Source organism: Triturus cristatus, chromosome 2_1, assembly GCF_964204655.1.
Source record: "Triturus cristatus chromosome 2_1, aTriCri1.1, whole genome shotgun sequence".
NCBI lineage: Eukaryota > Metazoa > Chordata > Amphibia > Caudata > Salamandridae > Triturus > Triturus cristatus.
This window is the reverse complement of record NC_140581.1, coordinates 266,547,491-266,567,169: the sequence shown is the minus strand read 5'-3', so window position 1 is coordinate 266,567,169 and position 19,679 is coordinate 266,547,491. Positions and strand designations below refer to the sequence as shown.

Sequence of the window (19,679 nt, the reverse complement as noted above, 5' to 3'; positions counted from 1 at the left end):
TGGACAGCATATACCAGGCCAACTTCTCACAATCATCCTGTAAAACATCACCTGATTTATCACCTCTAGAACCTTTTTCAGCTCCTTCTCATCCAAAGAGCCAGATCTTGAGGCTCTTCCTGAATGCTTGCAGAGTGGGCGCCCACAATAAATAAATTAAGAAAATGCCAACTTTCTAAAAGTGCTATTTTCAGACTTCACCATAAGCTATGAGTTTCAATTGCGAGTCCAGAGACACCAAAACTCCAATTGTCATCTGCTCCCAATGGGAAATTACACTTAAAAGATGTTTTAAGGCAATCCCTATGTTAACCTATGGGAGTGGTAGGCCTTGCAGTAGTAAAAAATGAATCAAGACTTTTTTTACTACCAGGACATGTAAAACCTAAAAGGACATATCCTGCTTTTTAAATACCCTGCACCCTACCCATATGGCTAACTAGGACCTTATTTAGGTGTGAGTCACATATAATAAAAAGGAAGGTTTGGGCCTGACAAGTAGGCTAACTGCACACGAAGGCTCTGCAGTCCTGAGCCGTCTTTAAAGTGCTACTGGGTGGGTGTAACAATCAGTGCTGCAGGCCCACTACTAGCATTTAATTTACAGGTCCTGGACACACATAGTACACTTTACTAGGGACTTGTAAATAAAAGTAATATGCAAAATGTGGATAAGCCAATGTTACCATGTTTATAGTACAGAGCATATGCACTTTAGAACTGGTTAGTAGTGGTAAAGTGCCCAAAGTCCTAAAGCCATCAAAAACGAGGTCAGAAAAAAGGGAGGAGAAAGACAAAAACTTTGGGGGTGGCTCTGCAGAAAGGGCCAGGTGCACAGGCCCTAGTATCATGTTGGGAACACTCCTTACTGGTTTAGCTTTCTCTCTCACTAGGTGTTATGTTCAAAACCTTAGAGCAATTCCAATTTATTTACAAAGACTTTAGAAACCTGTTCTACAATATCATCATCATCGCCAACATGTGTGACCAACATTACTTGATTTGGGGTTTGGTGTAATACCTAGGTTGCTCTGATGTCTCCAACTTCTGAGATTTTCACCTGACTTTGCACACATGCAGCTTACCTACAGTTGGCTTTGCTTTAAAATCAGTCTTCATACAAGCATAAACAATCATGTAAATTTTAGTCTTGGAAAATCCAGCTGGATTTATGTCTATTTCAGACAACTTAATTTCATCATCCCCAAAGTTTCCCAATTCTGGTTAACCCCTTATATTCTAGCAAACCTGAATCCGCTAAGCCAGTTACTGTCTTGTGAGGGACTGCAATGTCACGCTCAAGCATTCTAAGTTCACTTTCATGACATTTACTTACAGTATTCAATTCAAACAAACTCAGTGTATTTTTTATTTTTCATGAGTGTATTGCTCTAGTTGGTTTCAAATTAAATAATTCATGAAGTCACCAAATGCACATGTTGTAGGCACATTTTTAAACTAGCAACATAGGGGCTCATTTATGAGCCCCTGTGTCACTTTTGCGCCACCGGTGCGTCACTTTTTGTGACGCACCAGTGGCGTAAAACATGCGCCATGATGGGCCATATTTACAAAGTAACGCATCTACCTAGATGCGTCACTTTGTAAACCCCTGCGCTACATTATACCTGCGTCAGGTATAATGTATGCAGGGTGGGCGTTCCCACGTAAGTAAGCATCGTAGAAGTGACGCAGTGAAATCTATAAGATTTCACTGCGCCACTTCTAGGGTGCAAATGCGTCAATATCTTGCGACTGCCTCACAGCAGGCGTAAGACTGACGCAGGCCCTTTCACATGGGGCTTGCCCCATGTGAAAGGACACATTGCTGGAGTTGCGTCACTTTTGTGACACACTCCAGCAATGCGTCACTTTTGCGCCTACAGATACGTCAGAAATACTGACGGATCTGTGACTCCTTGCGACATGATGCGTCATACTGTAAATATGACGCATCATTGGAGTCGCAGGGAGGGCGCAGTGAAAAGTGACGCATCACTGTTTTCACGCAGTGATGCGTCACTTTTCATAAATGAGGCCCATAGTTCTCCACACTCTTTTCTTCTGTTGTGTCGCGAAAACGTGTGTCTCCCTAAGACTACATATAAATGCATTTCAAAATCATTCTCTAACCTTTTTACAAGTATTTTATAATCGTTCCTTTAGTCACCCGCACCATTGTTGATAGCCAGTTCATCATTTTCTCAAGACTCTCTTAAACGTTCCTTCGATTTTCCATTTATACCAAGATTGGGAAACAGTACCCCCTGTAGTCCGGCAGCTGAAATGTTTTCACCACTATATCTATCAGGTATCAGTCGAATGGTATTTCCCATTGCTTCTAAAGAAGAAAGGAGCACTAACCGTGGTTGTAACATGCTGGCTGCAGCCATTTTAATTAACTCGTAAAAAAGAGCAAACTGACAAAACAAATAAAAAAAAAAAATTATAAACACAACACGTGAACTCAATAATTTACCAATTTATCATCTTTAGTGGAAATGTTCCGAAATGTGTCCGTACGACACTTGCAACCATTGTATCACCAGATAATCCTGCATGCAGCCCAAGCAGTCAGCACATTAATACTGAAAGAAATTGCAATTTTTACCTCATTTCCCCTTGAGCATGTTTTCTCTTACAGTCATAATTCTGCAGTTGCAGAGATCTGGTATCCCATAATGTTTCGACCTCTTTTGCCAGGTCATGAATGTTTCCGTACCATCAGGATTTGAGTATGGGTTATACTTCATCAATTCCTGAATAGCCCAATCCAAGCTATCCACCGACGCTGACGTGAACTCATGCTAGGGTCACGTAACAACGTGCTTGAGTGGAGGAGAGAGGAAGGGTCCCTTGTAGATGCAGGCTCAAGGAGGAGCTGCCTACAGATGCAGGTGAGCTTTTGCAGATTCCCACTGCTCTCAGTTTAATTGTCAGTGCTGCTAGCATACATGCCAACATTTTAAAGCAGGCAGGATATATTTCCCCTTTTGACTCCCCACTGACGTAGACTGAAGTAGAGGCAATCTGTCTGAATCAGTAAGTAAGTACATTTTTATTGTTTTCAGTTATTTAAAACCACAACAATTTACCAAGCGTATGTAAAAACAAGATAGAAATTAATCATAAAAGTGCATATTACAGCTATTTTATATCATCATACAAGCTTAGCTGTGATAATAAAACTACATTACAGGTAATACATCTGGGCTAAATGAATCCCTAACTTACTTCTCTTCAAGTAGCGTTTTTGTAATCTTCTGCTATTCAAGGATAACTATGCAAGGTGCAGTTTGTAAAAACTTACACTAACTGTACCATTATTCATACAAAATATAGATTAAGTGGGTACATATCTATAAAACAAGAAAGCGAGCATCATTGAGAGGCAACCTAATAAAGTGCAACGTGCAAATGGTAGGAATAATGCCATTATTCATAAACAAATACTAAAAATGATTACAAATTTGAGCAACGAGACAGTAATATGGCATTATCTAACAGAATTGTTCTTATTAATCACCTTGAAAGCACCGTTCAAAAACTTCAAAAACCTAGATGTTAACCGTGTATGGTCCCCACTCAAACTCATTTTTATCGCTGTTTTACACTGCCTTATTCCTAAATAAAGAAATATTGGTTTTAGCCAAAAGTGTCTTAAGGCCTTCAAGCCACTGCAGAGGCACACTTTGTGCGACAACGATTCTTGCTTATAGTCACACAGTCTGCAGTTTAAGCCGACAGACCCTTTCAAACTCCCATTCTTATAGGCCTTATAGGCCTTTAATGGTATTATTCCATGCCTCAGCCTCATTTTTTTGGCCCTGGGGGTCCTTGTGGGACCCCCTGAGCAGGCCTAGGGGGTCAGGGTGTTTCTATCCTGCCCCCTTTTCTTGTTTTTTCACTGTGTTTCACTGTTTTCTTGTGACTCAGTTCTACCGAGTCACAAGATGGCTGCCAACACTTCCTAGTTAGTTGTCAGCCAATCAGAGTGAATCACGTGGTCAGGAGGGTTCGCAAATCCACCGTGCCATAGATATCGAAACATTTTCTTTTTTAAATTTCTCAGCAACTACTAAACGGATTTACACCATTTAACAAGAAAGGACTCTTTCTGAACCAAGGGCTATCTTTTTGCCAAATTTGGTGTAATTCCATTCAGCAGTTTGGGCTGTAGCTTTGACTAAAGTTTCCTATGCAAAATTACATGGGGAAAATGTGTTTTGGGACCCCCCCCCTTTTTTCTCGGGCCTTGCTTGACGAATCACCCCGAAACGTTTAAGACAGGAGCTGACCGGAGCGCCCCAGTAGTTTTGAAAGTTTTTGCGAAGATTCGTCAACAGGCGTGAACGTTATTGGGAAAAGATAAAAGGCTCAGAGGGCTAGATAAGTACAACGCCTGCCCAGAAGATGGATAAAAGGTTGCACATAATGCCTTCAGTTCCACTACATGCCAATCATCTGCAAAATATTTTTCCTTTGATATCTTTACAAGTATTTTAGAGCAAAGTTTTTGGAGGCGCATTTAGAGCCCAGATTTCCTGTGATTCTAAAAATTCAATTGAGTCCCGCGCTTGGGTCTCCAATTGGAGGATTTTATCCTGAATGCTCAACCATATCAGTTCCCTAAGGGGAAACAGCCTTTACACTGCAACCGTTACAACACATGTGTTTACCCCGCATGCTGTTGCAATGAAAAAGGTATGTAGCAGTGGGTAGAAGGTGTTGGATTTAACTCCAAAACCTTCCCTCCTGTTGCACACACTAGAGTTGGAATAGAAAATTAATCTATTCCAACTTCCAGCGCTCCCCGACAGCAAGTCGGGGTAAAGTTTGGCATTGCAACGGCATGCGGGGTAATGGCATGCATTGTAACGTCACATAACCTTCCCTAAGTGATCAACTCAGGCTGCATTTAGCTTGGCATAATAGCCTAGAAACCTAACTTTCGCCATGATCGATTACTTGTAAGGACTGAATTCAAGTCAGATTCGAGATGATGTAGCAGCATCTGGCAGTCAGAATAATCTTCTGTAGCTCCGGCTTTGAGTTGGCTGTGGTGTGAACCGCACTGGTTAAATTGAATTCCCAGGTACTGTATGCATGACACTTACACTAATAAAATCTGGCCTTGTTGATGATTTTATTTCCACAAACCATTTGTTTTGATTAAGATGTTATTTTCATTACAATAAATGGCCAGTGCATCCTACATCGCTACATACCGGCAGCTGTATGGTTGAAAATGACTGTGTCATCTGCATACTGTAAACATTGGAGATGGTTACCTGCTTACTTGGGCGGAAATGCTTTTACTTTGGCTAGCAACATGCAAAAATGTCTTAACGGGAATCAATGAGTGGGAATAATTTAAGGAATAACCTAATTATTCAGCATGAATTAAATAATAACAAATAGTCTGGAGTCATTAAGATAGCAGGTACGTTTTTTTTTACATGTCAGACCCTTAGACTACAATCACAGCATGTGGGTCCTGTCAAGGCTCCATCCTCCCTCCCATAGTCCCCATCACCTAGCATCCAATCCACACCACACTCCAACATCATTCTCTCTCTGCATTTGCAGACATCAGCTTAGATATGCAGGGAATGGCAACACTGAGGGGGATATTCTCAAGGACGTGTGATAATTATCTCAAAATTGGCTTAACACAACTTTGCATATTGCAGTCCATCACGGGAAAACAACGCCGTGTTAACGTAGAATTCTCAACCTGGCAGCACCATGCGATAGTCTCACGACATCAAATGACCGCGTTAAAATTAACGTGATCCCGAAACATGAACGCGAAAAAAGTCGCGTTAAATTCACACAGGTCAGGCCAGACAAATCACTATAAAAGTAGAAAAAAAAATACAAACAAAAGCAAAACAACTGTGAAGCACAATGGAGGGAGCTGGAGCAAGTACAGGGGACAACCAGAACCCCACAAGCCCCCCGGAGGCCCAGGCCGGGACCTCAGGGTCAGGGAAAGGCAAGGACAAGAAGAAGAGGAAGGTGCGGTTCAGTCGGCAGGAAAACAGGATCCTGATTACAGAGGTGATAGAACACCATCAACTACTGTTTGTCACCTCCACTGTGTCATTGGCAACAAAAAATGGGATATGGAGGTCCATCGTGGACAAGGTGAATGCAGTCGGAGTGCTGAAGAGGACAATGGAAGAGGTCAACAGGCGCTGGAATGATGTGAAGCGCAAAACCAAGCAGAAACTCGCAAACAACCAGAAGGCAGCAATGCAGACCGGAGGTGTGAGTCCGGCGCCACAGCTGAAGCTGGATGAGATGGAGGAAATGGTGTCCGCAGTCATCAGTGGGCAGACGGTGGCAGGAGTTGGGGGACCGGACACTGCTCAACATGACCTGACCCAACAGCAACAGGGTGAGTAACGACCAGGGACTGGGAGTACAGTGGGAGATGGGCACAATGGCATACATGCATAATTAAGTATAGCACAGTGCACACCCACAATGACTCTGGAGCATGTCCCTGATCCCCTTTGCACACTGCAGCACACCTGGGAACAGCAAGTAGGCCCCTGTCGAGTATGTGCCCAGAGAAGGCCCGTCCCACACACCACCAACCCTACAACCAACCCATGCACATTTGTCAAACCCAGTAATGCGGTGTGTCTGTGAGCAACACTGACAATGCAAGTGACACTGCATGACGAATAGCAGTGCTGCAGTCAATATACCATGAAATGTTGCATGCAATGACACTGAGGTGGCTGAGTGTGGACCACATCCGTAAAGGAGCAGGTCACACATCCACGTGCACAAACAACCCCTGATGTCAACAACACATCTGCGGACAAACCATGCCCCAGACCCCCAACTCCCACCAAGAGACCAATGTACCCAAATATGCAACATCTCAGCACTGTAGAAGCACAGAAGGCAAATGCACACCGCATGAAAGGGATATGGGGCAGCAAAATCAGAGCTGCAGGGGCGACTCTCCCAAAATGCAGCACACACACATAACATACAGAGCACATCAACATTGATAACAATGTGGTACAAACCGCAACACATCCAAAACAGAACAGGGGACACAACTGGGGCCGCTTGTCTGTAGAAACGGGCCAATCACATTTGGCATAGCAGGGAAATGTGAGTTGATGATGTACAAGTACAAACACACATCCGTGATGTTGTTGAAATTGTCCACTGTCCCGCATCAAATAGGCAGCTCTTCCCAAACAATCACAATGTACATTGTCATGCAGTCTGTATGTAAACACGTGCAATGCGTCAACACATATGTGAACACAATGTTAAACTGCATCTCCCCTTCACATTGCAGGGGAAAACCAACACCTCCTGCTGAGCAGACCGAACCTCTCTTCTCTGATGACAAAGAGGACCTCCACACCTTCGACACCGACGCCCTCCAAGAGTTCATCAACAGCTACGTCAACTCACCTCCAGGAGCAAGGCAGCCCAGCTGCATTGATGAGACCCCACACCCTGCACCGACCACACAGCAGGCAGCACCCACCACCATGGCTGCCTTCCTGGACCCCACGAAGAACACATAATCAAGACCCAGAATCAAGTGTGTGACCTGGTGGCCCGCAGTGCGGGGCTTCATGATGTGGAGGCAGCCAAGGTCGCGGGCCCTGGGTTTGGAGCTTGCACCGGCAGGTGGTGGGCCCTCTTGGAGACACGCCGGTGTCGGAAGGTCAGCAGTAAGGCCTGTGTGCGCAGGGGCGGGCAATCACCGCTGGGCGGCGGGAGGGGCTGGGGTGCAGCAGCCTGTGTGCGCAGGGGTGGGCAAGCGATTATGGCGTGTGCAGTTAAGGACATACACCAAAAAAAAGTGATGTGCTCTTAGTGTAAATATGTTCAAACATGTTAGTTCTTCCTGCCCCATCACAGAATACTTCCTCTTCCTTGATTTCAGGAAGGAGAAACGATGGATGCCCACTAGACCCTCGGGCCTTAAACGTAAGGAGCCAAGTGCAAGCATATGCAAGCAGCACCAGCATGGGGAGAGGGTGGAGGGTGGCTAGGGGCATGCTGCTTCAGTGCACTGACTCCCCAAGATGGGAGAAACCTACCTAGTGGTGGTTACATGGTGGGAGACTCCGCCCCCCCCCCCCAATCAATACTTGTGCAGTAGCTGTGACGGTAGGGATAAAGCGTAACTTGGCATCATCACCTCTTCCGTTAAGGCAATTTTAATTCCACAGCTCCAAAACACATCTTAGCTTCTATTATTAGAACACATATTACATTCTAAATCATCACCAAACAGAGCATGATAGCTTAACAAGTCTGACCGGCGAAATGGCTCGACCTTGAGATGAAAAAATGACTGTATAACTCAAGGTCAGTGACTGTCAAAGGGCATATATATTATATAGCATGTAAACTAATGAGTTTGTTGGCATATATGTTGTATAATATTAATTCAGAAAAAGGTTTGAATTCTTACCATACACTGAAAGTTATGTTGGAATGTTTCTGAATTGATTCCTTCAAGAAACAAGTTAGGTTGTGCCTGTTGTCTGCTGGTGATGACAAGGCGATAAAACATTCATACTCAGGGGGTTCTGTTTCAATGTCTTCAAGTTGTCCTAGGGAGCAATACAGGAAACAAAAATATTATAATATGCAGGACCGACGTATTTAACATCACAGTGTCTCCAATCATGTATATTTTGGAACTATAATATAATGAACGGCAATTGTGTTTAAGGAATACAACCCCAAAGTTGGCACAAGCAAGGAACTATGTGAGAGATAGATTTATGTGAACAACATATTTATGTGGCAAAAGATGCTCATCAAGGTTTGTCTAAAAATTATGGATTGAAGGCACTTGCGTGTCAACACATTTCTCCATAGACACAGAATAGGTAAAACCCTTTGATACAGCAGGCCCTTATTTTCTTGTGAAAAGTGAAAGGGTGATACTATTGACAATTATTGCAGTAGTGAAGATCTATTAAGACAGCTATACAAACTAGGGATAATGCTGATGTGCATAAATGTGCTCATGGTAGACAGGACAGATAAATAAATCAAGGAGCAAAATACTGTAAATGTCCTGTTTTCTTTAGGTGACTGATACACCCTAGGCAACTGTTAAGCACTGACGTGATAGATCTGCCCCCTCCTGGGCCCATATATACTAACATGTTGTACTGCAGGTGCACCAGGCACGGCCCGTGCAGGTAAGAGCGGTGTCGACAGACTACGACGTGGGAAACTTAATTTAAAAAAAAGGAAAACCACTTACTTTGCTCTCGTCACATTGCAGAGTTGGCGATGCAGCGAGCGCAAGGTAAGTGGTCTTAGTTTTTTTATTTAAGTTTACCTAGTTGTACATGGGTATCTTAGACTCATTGCACATTTCAAGCAGTGCCTTGTCATGCTATACGAGGCTATCCAAGAGTTATATGAGATGAGGCTGTTTCAAGGCAAGCATTCACGGGTGCAATTTAGTATTTAGCATTTATGGCTATACTTTGCATATGAATGCTATATCATAAATTGGATGTGATGTACTTCAGTGGATTTTAATAGCCTTGCCAGAAATGTATTTCAGTCCTACTCTTTATTTACCGCTTCGCTGCTAGGCCTTTCCCCCACCTGTGCTAAGCCTTTTTTTGGCTATTTGGGGTAGTGCGCGCTTAGGCCTCTGTAACTTTTTGACCACATAAGGTATCCTCGCTAAATTTATGTCGTTTCCTGCCAACATCATGGCTATTCTAAAGGTACCCAGAGTTTGTGGATTCCCATGGAGGGGTCCCAGGAATTTGCCAAAATACAGCTAAATTTTGTTTTGTTTTTAGAAAAATGGGAAAAAGGGCTGCAAATGAAAGCATCTGGGTTTTTCCCTGCAAATGGTATCAAAAAAGGGTTTATGGGGCTGAAATCACCATTTTCCCAGCTTTTAGGGAATGACAGACTTTTGTCAGAAAACCAATATTTTTTACACAGTTTTGGCATTTTTCTGGGACATAGTATATTTCTGCTATTTTTCTGCATTCAACCTCCTTCCAGTTAATGGTAGAAATGGGTATGAAAGCAATAATGGATCCTAGAAAGCTATACATTTTAGAAAAGTAGACAAAATTCTGAATTCAGCAAGGAGTCATTTGAGTAGATCCTTCAAGGTTTCTTTATAGAAAATGACAGTTAAATAGAGGAAAAACTGAAAATTAGTTGAAAACAACAGCCTTTTGTGTCAACATTTTCACCTGTAACTTCTTCTAATTATGACAGCTCTTTGAAAGCAATATACAGTTATATCCACTGGTCCTTTCTGGTTGTGGGTATATATAGGACTTGTAGGTTCACCAAGAACCAGACGAACCCAGAGTCAAAAACTGAGCAGCAATTTGCAATGTTTTTTTCTTATGTACCGGGTATATAGCAATTATTGTGAGAAAATGTATACATGGAAAAATCGGTATGAAAGACACCTATGTATTTCTGAAATGGAAACAAATAATACAGTTTAGAAACAGTAGATATTTGCACATTTTCGAAATTGGGAATACTCAATTATCGGTCATTTTTCAAAATGACTTCTTTTTTACACAATGTCTTTCATTTGGAAGACAGAAATGCATCGAAAGTCAATAGGTAATAACAGTTGCTTTACATATCTGAATAACCCTAAGTCTCCCGATAAAAATGGTACCTCACTTGTGTGGGTATCTACAAGATTTCACTAAGTCAGTTTTACGACGCTGCTGCGTCAAATCCTTACGCCTGCTTAAAGCAGGCGTAAGGAGTGACGCACCACGTTAAGTATGGGCGGCCCCTGTGCACTGCAGGAGTTGCATCGCGCTTGCGACACGACTCCAGCACCATGATGCACCGCATTGTAAATGCGACGCATCCATGGTGGTGCAAGGGGGGGATTGTGTGACGCATCTATTCTGGCGCATCCCTGTTGATTTTCAGAGATGTGCGAGAAGTTGTAAATCTGCCCCCAGGTTTCAGTTCTTAGCGCTGAAGAAGTGGGTTAGTATTTCCGTGAAACACGTGTTGGCAACATCAGTGCTTTTTTTGTTTTTGTCAAATTTGTTTCAACAGAAGATTGTTAAGACTGCAAACCTTTGGATGTGCGTATGTCTTCTTTTTTTAATACAAAGAAGCTATATGAATTATAGATCTATGGTCTACCGTGTATTTTTATCTCATCTCGGCTCCCCACTATTCTTGTTGTTTATGGAATTAATTAGTGTCAGCAGGATAACTGGCATTAGTTGGAGAGTGCGAAGGGCCTTCGCTCAGTTTATCCTGTCCGTTTCTTTCAATAATGATTCACCAATGTAACTTAAACAAAAGTTCACAATCTCAGGAGGCAGTCCCTTCCTAAGGAGTGCCAGCTTCTTACGAATGGAATGCTCGAGATTTAGAAAAAAGAAGACTTACTCCAGCACCTCATCTAGGTCTGGTCCAGAAATCTGGAACTCTCTCCCACTGCGAATGAGCTACAGCTTTCATGAAAGAGGTTAAAAGGTTGCTACAAAACAGATTCCTTGTTAAATAAACAAATAAAGCACCACTACATTATATATAAATATCGCAAAGCGCGCTTAGCACTTTCATATTTATAGCCGCCTATCGCTGTAATTTATGGCCCGGATAACGCGTTATCAACGCGCTTCTACAGGGCGATAAATTATACACCAAAGCGGCGTTATGCGGGAATATCGCTGTTAATCCAGCGATATTCCCACAGCGATAGAAGAAATCTTGATGATAGGGAGATGTGGATTCAGCCACTGAATCCACCTCCCATGTCATAGATAGGGTAGTCATGAAAAATAGCAGACTTAAAATACTGGCGATAACAGCGGTTAGCGCTGTTTTTGATATCGCTATGAGTGTCCTGAGCCATATTGTAAATACGTAGAAGGACATTTAGCGATAATTTTCCCTTAGTTTTTGCAGGGAATGCCTACTTTGCATCTCATTAGAGATGCAAAGCGAGAAATGAACTAACCAGGAGATGAATCAAGGAAACACGCGATAGCGTGTCCTTGTAAATAATGCGATATAATTATCGCTGCTTTTCGCCCAAAAACGGACGCAAAGCGGCGATAATTATATCGCCAGCCCTTGCTGATATGCCCCTATGTTTTTTAGAACTTACATTTTTTTTTCTAAAAATGAAGGGAGGAAAAAGGTAGCCAATGTTATTTGCCCGGGGTCACAAAGTGTAGCTATGTAGAGGAACATCTATTGAACACAATATACACAGAATAACACATCGCCTCTCGGACCCAGATCCAGGAGACTATGTTATGTTATGTTATGTTAGCAGGATTTGTATAGCGCACAGCTGCCCCAGCAAAGGGGCGTCCCGGCGCTCCTTGAACAAGAAACCGGCACACAAGCAAACCAATGGACAGGCCATGACAGTGCTAGACATCCAGGGGAAAAAGGAAGGTTTTGACGGCCTTCCTGAAAATCAGAAGTTCATCGATGGCGCGGATATGGGCGGGAAGTGAGTTCCAGAGCTTGGCAGCAAGCACACTAAAAGAGCGGCCCCCGGCCCTAACCCTCTTAAAGCGTGGACCTGTGGCCAGATGAAGCCCTGAAGATCTTAAGGATCGCGATGGTACATACGGCGAAATAAGATGTTCCAAAATCTGAGGGGAAGAGTGCTTCAGAATTTTAAACGAAAGACAGAGAGACTTAAACTTAATCCTCTGAGAAACAAGGAGCCAGTGAAGTCCATAGATAGTTTTTTTGGCCGAACAAAATCTCGGCAAGCCAACCAGAGCCCTGGCGGTAGCGTTTTGAACGCGTTGGAGTCTGCAAAGTTCGGCCTGATTAGCCCCGAGCAAAAGGAAACTCGCATAGTCCAACCGAGACAGGTTAGTAGCTTGTACAATAAGCTGTCTGGTTGGGGCATCAAAGAATTTGAAAATAGGTCTAAGCCTACGGAGAATCCCGAAGCACATGGCAGCGATTTTCTTAGTATGAAAGACAAAACTAAGTTTGGAGTCTAGCCTAATGCCTAGATTTTTTACCTCGGTGGCAGGAAGAGGGGTAGGGCCAAGCTCGGGTGGCCACCAATGATCACCCCACAAATGGCTCTGTTTGCCAACAATACGCACCTCGGTTTTTTTTGCAGACTAAAATAATTTGCCAAGGAATCTGCTATCTGGAAATTAACTTTAATGAAGTGATTTGGGAAAAACATCAGATCCGTCACACCATCTACTATTTAAACACCTGTGGCAAATATTTATCAAAATACAAATGTGCCAATCAGCATAGGGTGACACCATGCAAACAGACATATGTAGATTTAAAGAGGCATAGAACAGTTGGCTTTGGTAAAAATATGGGGGCATATCTACAAGGACGGCGATAAATAGACGCAAAGCGCGCTAAGTGCTTTTCTATTTATCGCCGTCTATCGCTTGATTATATCGCCCTGTTAGCGCGTTATTTACAACGCATTTCCCCAGGGCGATATAATTCCCAGCGATAGCGGAGAGATCGCTGTTTTGCAGGGAACATCGCTGGTTTTCCAGCGATGTTCCCTGCAAAACGGCGATAACCTTGCTGATACGACCCACAGGGTCGTATCAGCACAATCCACCCCATAATAGGTATTCCTAAGTCTGCATTTTAGCAGACGTTAGTTTCCGGCGAAAACAGCAGTTTTCGCCCAAAACTAACGTCTGCTAAAATGCGTTGGCAGCCTTGTAAATATCGCGATGTGCACATCAGCGATATTTACAAGGTTGTCCTGCTCAGTGACGCCCACTTTGCATCTCATTAGAGATGCAAAGGGAGGCATTGGGTAAAAGGGTGCAAACATGCGCTAATGCATGTTAGCACCCTCTTGTTAATAGGGCTATATTTTTATCTCCGCTTTTTTGGCTTTAAAAGCCAAAAAAGCGGAGATGAAGCCCTTAAATATGCCCTGTTGTTCTTTTGTTTACAAATATGTTTTCTTTTAAATTGTTCCTTAACCCCTTGTATGCCCATGACGAGCTGGACTCGTCATGGAGCACAGTCGCGCTGTGCCCATGACGAGTCCAGCTCGTCATGAGGCATTCCCTGGGGAATCCCTCTGGTGCCGGCACCAGAGGGATTCCCTTTCATGCAAAATAGCCTCGGGAGCTGGGGAAGAGCTTCCCCAGCTTCCCCAGCTCCCGTGGCCCCCCCCCCCCCTTTCACTGTAATGACGATCGGCGCGCACGTCGCGCCGACGTCATTACAGTGAAAGTGAAACTTTCTACATGCTCAGGGGGCTATCTCAGCCCCCTGAGCACGTAGAAAGACGGGAGAGGTATCGTTGGAAAGGAGAGAATCTCCCCTTTCCAATGGTACCCCTCCCCAGTGGATCCCTGCTTGGGGATCACCACAGGAGGGTGATCCCCAAGCAGGGATCCACCCACTAGACACCAGGGTGGGGGGAGCGGCCCCTTGGGCAAGGGCCTTTGCTCCCCCCAAATTATTTGGGCATTATTTAGTCTTTTTGCCCCCCCTGGGGGGCAAAAAGCCCACTAGACACCAGGGAATTTCATAAAAAATAACAATAGGCGTGGGGGCTGCCTCAAACGGGCAGGCCCATGCCCCCACCCCACCCCCCAATAATCACAGTCTTTCTGCCCCCCGGGGGGCAGATGGGGCATTGACCCCTAATCTGCCACTTCGGGGGGGCAGAAAGCCCACTATACACCAGAGATTTCTTTTCAGTTTTTTTTAGGGTGGGGCTGCCCGAAACGGGCACGCCAATGCCCCCACCCGCCACCATTACAGCCTTTCTGCCCCCCTGGGGGGCAGATGGGGCATTGGCCCCCAATATGCCCCCCCGGGGGGGCAAAAAGACCACTAGACACCAGGGGATTAAAAAAAAAAAAATAGGGGTGGGGGCTGCCCAAAACGGGCAGGCCCATGCCCCCACCCCACTCCCCAATTATTACAGTCTTTCTGCCCCCCGGGGGCAGATGGGGCATTGGCCCCTAATCTGCCCCTTCGGGGGGGGGCAGAAAGCCCACTAAACACCAGGGATTTTTTTTGCACAATTGTTTTTAGAGTGTGGGCTGCCCGAAACGATCACGCTAATGCCCCCACCTTCCCCCCCACAAAAATGACAGTCTTTCTGCCCCCCAGGAGGCAGATGGGAGCTGTAGCCCCCAATCTGGCCCCCCCTGGGGGCGCAGAATGCCCACTAGAAACCATGGATTTTTTTGTTTTATTAGTGTAGGGATAGGGGCTCCCCAAAATGGGCATGACAATACCCCACCCCACCCCCAGAGAAATTCCAGTCTTTCTGCCCCCCCGGGAGGGCAGATGGTGGCAGAAAGCCCACTAGGCGCCAGCGAGTATGCAGGTTTTTTTTATGCGTGGGGGCTGCCCAAAATGGTCATACCAATGCCCCCACCCCCACAAAAAATAGCCACAGTCTTTCTGCCCCTTTAGGGGCATATCAGGATGAAACCCCCTTCCCCGATTCCCCCCCCAGGGCGGCAGAAAGCCCACAGGGCTCCGATTTTTTTTTAGCAATGTGCATACCTGTGGATTTTGGGCCCTAGCGCAGTTGGCACGTAGGCAAACCTAGCAAACCTGTACATTCTTTAAAACTAGACACCGAGGGTAATCCTGGATGGGGTGACTTCACTGGCTCTTACCAGGTTCTGTTACCCAGAATCCATTGCAAACCTAAAAATGTGTCCAAAATAACAAATTTTCCTCACATTTCTGTGGTGGAAAGTTCTGGAATCTGCGTGGGTCCACAAAATTCCACCCACCCTGCATTCCCCAAAGTCTTCAGAGAAAAATGGTACCTCACTTGCGTGGGTAGGCCTAGTGCCTGCGTCAGGCAAGGGCCCAAAACCTATTGAGGAGACATCAAAATTACCTATCATGTAACAACCTGGTTTTGCAAAGGGGGTCCTCTGAGTTTTTGGCCCCGGGCTTGGCGGCCACCTAGGGAAACCTACCAAACACACACATTTCTGAAAACTAGACACTCGGGGGATTCCAGGGAGGTATGGCTTGCGTGGATCCCCCAACGTTTCCTTACCCAGAATGCCCTGCAAACCTCAAATTTAGCTGAAAAAATCACCTTTTTCACACATTTTGTGTGGGAAAGTTGTGGCATCACCGGGCTGACACAAATTTCCTACCACCCAGCGTTCCCCCGTGTCTCCCGATAAAAACGGTGCCTCACTCGTGGGGGAGACCCAAGTACCCGCGACAGGCAAGGGTCCAAAACGTAGTGCGCCTCAACAGGCAAGGGTCCTAAACGTAGTGCGCCTCACTACGTCTTGGGCCCTTGCCCGTGGCGGGTCCTTAGGCCTCCCACACGAGTGAGGCACCGTTTTTATCGGGAGACCCGGGGGAACGCTGGGTGGTAGGAAATTTGTGTCAGCCCGGTGATGCCACAACTTTCCCACACAAAAATGTGTGAAAAAGGTGATTTTTTCATCTAAATTTGAGGTTTGCAGGGCATTCTGGGTAAGGAAACGTTGGGGGATCCACGCAAGCCATACCTCCCTGGAATCCCCCGGGTGTCTAGTTTTCAGAAATGTGTGGGTTTGTTAGGTTCCCCTAGGTGGCTGCCGAGCACCGGGCCAAAAACCCAGGTGACCCCCCTAGCAAAACCAGGTCGTTTTGAGGTAGGCAATTTTCATGTCGCCTCAATACGTTTTGGGCCCTTACCTGTCGCGGGTACTTGGGCCTCCCACACGAGTGAGGCACCGTTTTTATAGGGAGACCCGGGGGAACGCTGGGTGGTAGAAAATTTGTGTCAGCCCAGTGATGCCACAACTTTCCCACACAAAAATGTGTGAAAAAGGTGATTTTTTAAGCCAAATTTGAGGTTTGCAGGGCATTCTGGGTAAGGAAACGTTGGGGGATCCACGCAAACCATACCTCCCTGGAATCCCCCGGGTATCTAGTTTTCAAAAATGTGTGGGTTTGGTAGGTTCCCCTAGGTGGCCGCCGAGCACCGGCCAAAAACCCAGGTGACCCCCCCTTGAAAACCAGGTCGTTTTGAGGTAGGCAATTTTCATGTCGCCTCAATACGTTTTGGGCCCTTGCCTGTCGCGGGTACTTGGGCCTCCTACATGAGTGAGGCACCATTTTTATCGGGAGACACGGGGAACACTGGGTGGTAGGAAATTTGTGTCAGCCCGGTGATGCCACAACTTTCCCACACTAAAATGTGTGAAAAACTTGATTTTTTCAGCTAAATTTGAGGTTTGCAGGGCATTCTGGGTAGGGAAACGTTGGGGGATCTACGCAAGCCATACCTCCCTGGAATCCCCCGGGTGTCTAGTTTTCAGAAATGTGTGTGTTTGGTAGGTTCTCCTAGGTGGCCGCCGAGCACCGGGCCAAAAACCCAGGTGACCCCCCTTGCAAAACCAGGTCGTTTTGAGGTAGGCAATTTTCATGTCGCCTCAATACGTTTTGGGGCCTTGCCTGTCGCGGGTACTTGGGCCTCCCACACGAGTGAGGCACAGTTTTTATCGGGAGACCCGGGGGAATGCTGGGTGGTAGGAAATTTGTGTCAGCCCGGTGATGCCACAACTTTCCCACACAAAAATGTGTGAAAAAGGTGATTTTTTCAGCTAAATTTGAGGTTTGCAGGGCATTCTGGGTAAGGAAACGTTGGGGGATCCACACAAGCCATACCTCCCTGGAATCCCACGGGTGTCTAGTTTTCAGAAATGTGTGGGTTTGGTAGGTTTCCCTAGGTGCCGGCAGACCTAGGGTTAAAAAACTACAGCTAGGCACTTTGCCAAAAAAGGTTCATTTTTCACTGCGAAATTGAGGTGTGTCCACGATGCGTTTTGCGCCGTTTCCTGTTGCGGGCACTAGGCCGACCCACACAAGTGAGGTACCATTTTTATCAGAAGACTTTGGGGAACACGGGGTGGGTGGAAATTTGTGGATCCACGCAGATTCCAGAACTTTCCGCCACAGAAATGTGGGGAAAATGTGTTTTTTGTGTGCAATTTTTTAGGTTTGCAAGGGATTCTGGGTAGCAGAACCTGGTGGGAGGCAGTCAAGTCACCCCATCCTGGATTCCCCTGGGTGTCTAGTTTTCAAAAATTTATAGGTTTGCTAGGTTTCCCTAGGTGCCGGCAGAGCTATGGTTAAAAAACTACACCGAGGCTCTTTGCCAAAAAAGGGTCATTTTTCACAGCGAAATTGAGGTGTTTCCACGTTGCGTTTTGCGCCGTTTCCTGTCGCGGGCACTAGGCCGACCCACACAAATGAGGTACCATTTTTCTCGGAAGACTTTGGGGAACGCGGGGTGGGTGGAAATTTGTGGATCCACACAGATTCCAGAACTTTCCACCAGAGAAATGTGGAGAAAATGTGTTTTTAGGCAATTTTTTAGGTTTCCAAGGGATTCTGGGTAACAGAACCTGGTGGGAGGCAGTCAAGTCACCCCATCCTGGATTCCCCTGGGTGTCTAGTTTTCAAAAATGTATAGGTTTGCAAGGTTTCCCTAGGTGCCGGCAGAGCTATGGTTCAAAAACTACAGCTAGGCACTTTGCCAAAAAAGGGTCATTTTTCACAGCGAAATTAAGGTGTTTCCACGTTGCGTTTTGCGCCGTTTCCTGTCGCGGGCACTAGGCCGACCCACACAAGTGAGGTACCATTTTTCTCGGAAGACTTTGGGGAACGCGGGGTGGGTGGAAATTTGTGGATCCACACAGATTCCAGAACTTTCCACCAGAGAAATGTGGGGCAAATGTGTTTTTTTTAAACAATTTTTTAGGTTTGCAAGGGATTCTGGGTAACAGAACCTGGTGGGAGGCAGTCATGTCACCCCATCCTGGATTCCCCTGGGTGTCTAGTTTTCAGAAATGTATAGGTTTGCTAGGTTTCCCTAGGTGCCGGCAGAGCTATGGTTCAAAAACTACAGCTAGGCACTTTGCCTAAAAAGGGTCATTTTTCGCTACAAAATTGAGGTGTGTCCATGTTACATTTTGCGCCGTTTCCTGTCACGGGCACTAGGCTGACCCACACAAGTGAGGTACCATTTTTCTCGGAAGACTTTGGGGAACGCGGGGTGGGTGGAAATTTGTGGATCCATGCAGATTCCAGAACTTTCCACCAGAGAAATGTGGGGAAAATGCGTTTTTTTTGGCAATTTTTTAGGTTTGCAAGGGATTCAGGGTAACAGAACCTGGTGGGAGTCAAGTCAAGTCACCCCATCCTGTATTCCCCTGGGTGTCTAGTTTTAAAAAATGTATAGGTTTGCTAGGTTTCCTTAGGTGCCGGCAGAGCTATGGTTAAAAAACTACAGCTAGGCACTTTGCCAAAAAAGGGTCATTTTTCACAGCGAAATTGAGGTGTGTCCACGTTGCGTTTTGCGCCGTTTCCTGTCGCGGGCACTAGGCTGACCCACACAAGTGAGGTACCATCTTTCTTGTAAGACTTTGGGGAACGCGGGGTGGGTGGAAATTTGTGGATCCATGCAGATTCCAGAACTTTCCACCAGAGAAATGTGGGGAAAAAGTGTTTTTTGGGCAATTTTTTAGGTTTGCAAGGGATTCTGGGTAACAGAACCTGGTGGGAGGCAGTCAAGTCACCTCATCCTGGATTCCCCTGGGTGTCTAGTTTTCAAAAATGTATAGGTTTGTTAGGTTTCCTTAGGTGCCGGCAGAGCTAGGGTTAATAAACTACAGCTAGGCACTTTGCTA

General features: G+C 45.6%; 1 protein-coding gene across 1 annotated transcript in view; it reads right to left on the bottom strand.

The window, feature by feature from the left end:
• IL7R (interleukin 7 receptor) overlaps positions 1–19,679 on the bottom strand; it is a 492,420-nt gene that overhangs the window by 280,058 nt on the left and 192,683 nt on the right. The window contains exon 2 of the mRNA XM_085631005.1: positions 8,465–8,606. Coding sequence (XP_085487131.1) covers positions 8,465–8,606 — 142 coding nt within the window. The remainder of the gene's footprint in view (positions 1–8,464; positions 8,607–19,679) is intronic.